Genomic DNA, 2,834 nt, shown 5'->3' on the forward strand with positions numbered 1-2,834 from the left:
AATACCCACTGTCTGTTGGTGTTCATGAAACTGTTTTCTGCTTGAAGTTAAGGAAGCCAAATTTAAGGAAAAGGCAACTATATCTGCATGTCAGACAGAAGCTGTCAGACCCAAATCTACCTCGTGATCTTTTCTCTAATTTAAATTTATTCTAATACAAATCCAAAAATCTAAAAGTTACACTTAATGAAATGCAGAAAACCCTATCCCTTACATCTTCTGTGTGTCTGATATTTTACAATCTTTCATAAATGTGGCCTCACTGCTAATAGTCTCACTTCTAAAGTGTTAACAAGCAGACAGTTATATAGTCTGAAATTAGTGATAATTTAGTTTTTAATCCTATATGTTTTTATACTGGATTAGCGTTCTACAACCCACAGTTTAAGGCAAGACATGCAACTGTTCAGTGGTTTCCATATAGGTGCTAATGTACTTGTCTTCCTAGCATAAAGGCAAATACGTTTTTCTCTTACCTCCTAATATGGAGCAACTCCTGAATTAATCAAGTCCAACCTGGTCACAGGCAGGCCTCTGCAGCCCCCTACTGAAGTCAGCGCATCTACCCTGCCCTAACATCTCAAGTCTTCGTTCATGATGTGTGTTGTCATCTAGAATAAGAAATCTTCTCACAGAAACTGAAACTTGTTACGACCAAAATTGGAAACTAAACATACCAGCGATATAAAACAAAATGACAGGTTTAAAAACAAAACTAAATCTTTATCTAAATTATTCAAAGAAAACAGCTAACCTAACAGATTTGGTTAGTTTGGCATGACTGCTAAGTGCCCTGTCTTTGCAACCAGCCCAGATGGGTTACATTCCCTATTTTCCCCTAAACAAGGTGTGAATTTAAACAAATACGGTGTGTCTATATTGTTCTGATCTTTATAATGAAATAGCAGTGCAGGTTTATAGATTTACAAGAGTAAACTAAGCTACCATGTGTATGGACTTCATAGCAGTTTTTACACGCAGTAAGTGATTTTATTTTTTTTTAAGTTTATTTGTTTATTTTGAGAGTAAGAGCAAGCAGGGGAGGGGCAGAGGTGGAGGAAGAGAGAATCCCACGCAGGCTCCGCACTATCAGCACCAAGCCCAAGGTGGGGCTCAAACCCACAAACCATGAGATCGTGACTTGAGCTGAAATCCAGGTACCCAGGTACCCCTAAGTGATTTTAAAAGTTATATATTCAGGGCGCCTGGGTGGCCCAGTTGGTAAAGTGTCTGACTTCGGCTCAGGTCGTGATCTCGGGGTCTGTGAGTTCGAGCCCTGCATCGGGCTCTGTCCTGACAGTTCAGAGCCTGGAGCCTGCTTTGGATTCTGTGTCTTCCTCTCTCTCTCTGCAAATGCCCCTGCTCACTCTCTCTCAAAAATAGATAAACATTAAAAAAAAAACCTTATATATTCAACACTTGAAAGCATGTATAGAAAAAAACACAAAACACCTATAAATACTTCTAAAGGGGAACCAATGGTAACTGGAGAATACTGAATTGCAGTGGACAAGATAAATGTAGCCTGTGCACCATAATCCCAAGCAGGGAGGATCTTATTCTGGCTCTAAAGACATTATCAGTCACTGCAAGCTGGCAGAATGGCATCCATGGATGTGGCCACTGGAACAATCTTCTTATCACAGACAGTATTTGGAACTCTTGGAAATTTCTCTCTTCTCTACCATTATCTCTTCCTTTACTCCACTGAGCACAGGCTCAAGCCCACAGATTTGATTCTCAAGCACCTGATGATAGCCAACTCCTTAGCCCTGCTTTCTAAAGGAGTCCTGCAGACAATGACAGCTTTCGGTTTCAAAGATTTCCTCAACGAAGCCGGATGCAAACTGGTTTTCTATCTTCACAGAATTGGAAGGGGCATGTCCATGAGCAGCATCTGCCTCTTGAGTGTCTTTCAGGCCATCATGATCAGCCCCAGAGACTCCACACAGGCAGAACTTAAACTGAAGGCTCCCAAGCACACTGGCTCCTTTGTTTTCTTGTGCTGGATTCTGGCAATGCTGGCAAATATCTCTTTTCCCGTAAATTTGACTGGCAAATGGAGCAACGCAAACATCACCATGAAAAAGGATTTGGGATACTGCTCTGGCATGGGCAATAACAAACTCATGTTATCAGTACTGGCAGCGATGTTATCATTCCCTGATGTCTTATGTCTGGGGCTCATGATCTGGGCCAGCGGCTCCATGGTTTCCATCCTGCACAGGCACAAGCAGCGGGTCAGATACATTCGTGGCAACAAACTCTCTGCTAGATGCTCCCCTGAGTCCACTGCCACCCAAAGAATCCTTGTCCTTGTGAGCATCTTCGTGTCATTTTACACCCTGTCCTCCACCTTCCAACTCTGCATTGCTCTTATTAATAATCCCAGTTGGTTGCTGGTGAACATCTCTGCCTTCATCAATGGATGTTTCCCAACTGTCAGCCCCTATGTTCTCATAAACCACGGCTCCAGCCTGTCCTAGCTCTGCTTTGTCTGGCCAAGGAACAAAATCTCCTGATCTCATCAGAAGCGTATCAAGTTGTTTCTGCACAGCGTGTTTACTGTTTATTCACTCCTCTTCACAGAGTTGTGTGCACAGTGGTGATGCAGCCATATTACAAGAAATGTTGGACCACACTGAACTTATGCCCGATAACAAACCATAAATGCTAGTTACTGTAAATGTAATACTATGTAATTATCACATAAGTCCTTACATAATTGTTGGTCATGTTTGTAGTGTAGTAGTTCAATGTCTAGAAATAATAAAATGTGGGTCCTGACACAACCTGGATATTAAGGGGGTGTCTTTGAGTATGTAACTTTCAAT

At 41.8% G+C, this 2,834-nt stretch overlaps 1 protein-coding gene across 1 annotated transcript; it reads left to right on the forward strand.

The window, feature by feature from the left end:
- The first annotated feature begins 1,601 nt into the window (after positions 1-1,601).
- Positions 1,602-2,486, forward strand: LOC131499599 (vomeronasal type-1 receptor 4-like). Its single transcript, XM_058707692.1, has one exon. The coding sequence runs from the start codon at positions 1,602-1,604 to the stop codon at positions 2,484-2,486; it is 885 nt and encodes a 294-aa protein (XP_058563675.1).
- Positions 2,487-2,834: the final 348 nt, after the last annotated feature.

The sequence above is a fragment of the Neofelis nebulosa genome, chromosome 17, assembly GCF_028018385.1.
Source record: "Neofelis nebulosa isolate mNeoNeb1 chromosome 17, mNeoNeb1.pri, whole genome shotgun sequence".
NCBI classification, from domain to species: Eukaryota; Metazoa; Chordata; class Mammalia; order Carnivora; family Felidae; genus Neofelis; species Neofelis nebulosa.

Coding starts and splice junctions, on each gene's coding strand:
- LOC131499599 (XM_058707692.1), top strand. CDS start 1,602: ATGGCATCCATGGATGTGGCCACTGGAACAATCTTCTTATCACAGACA.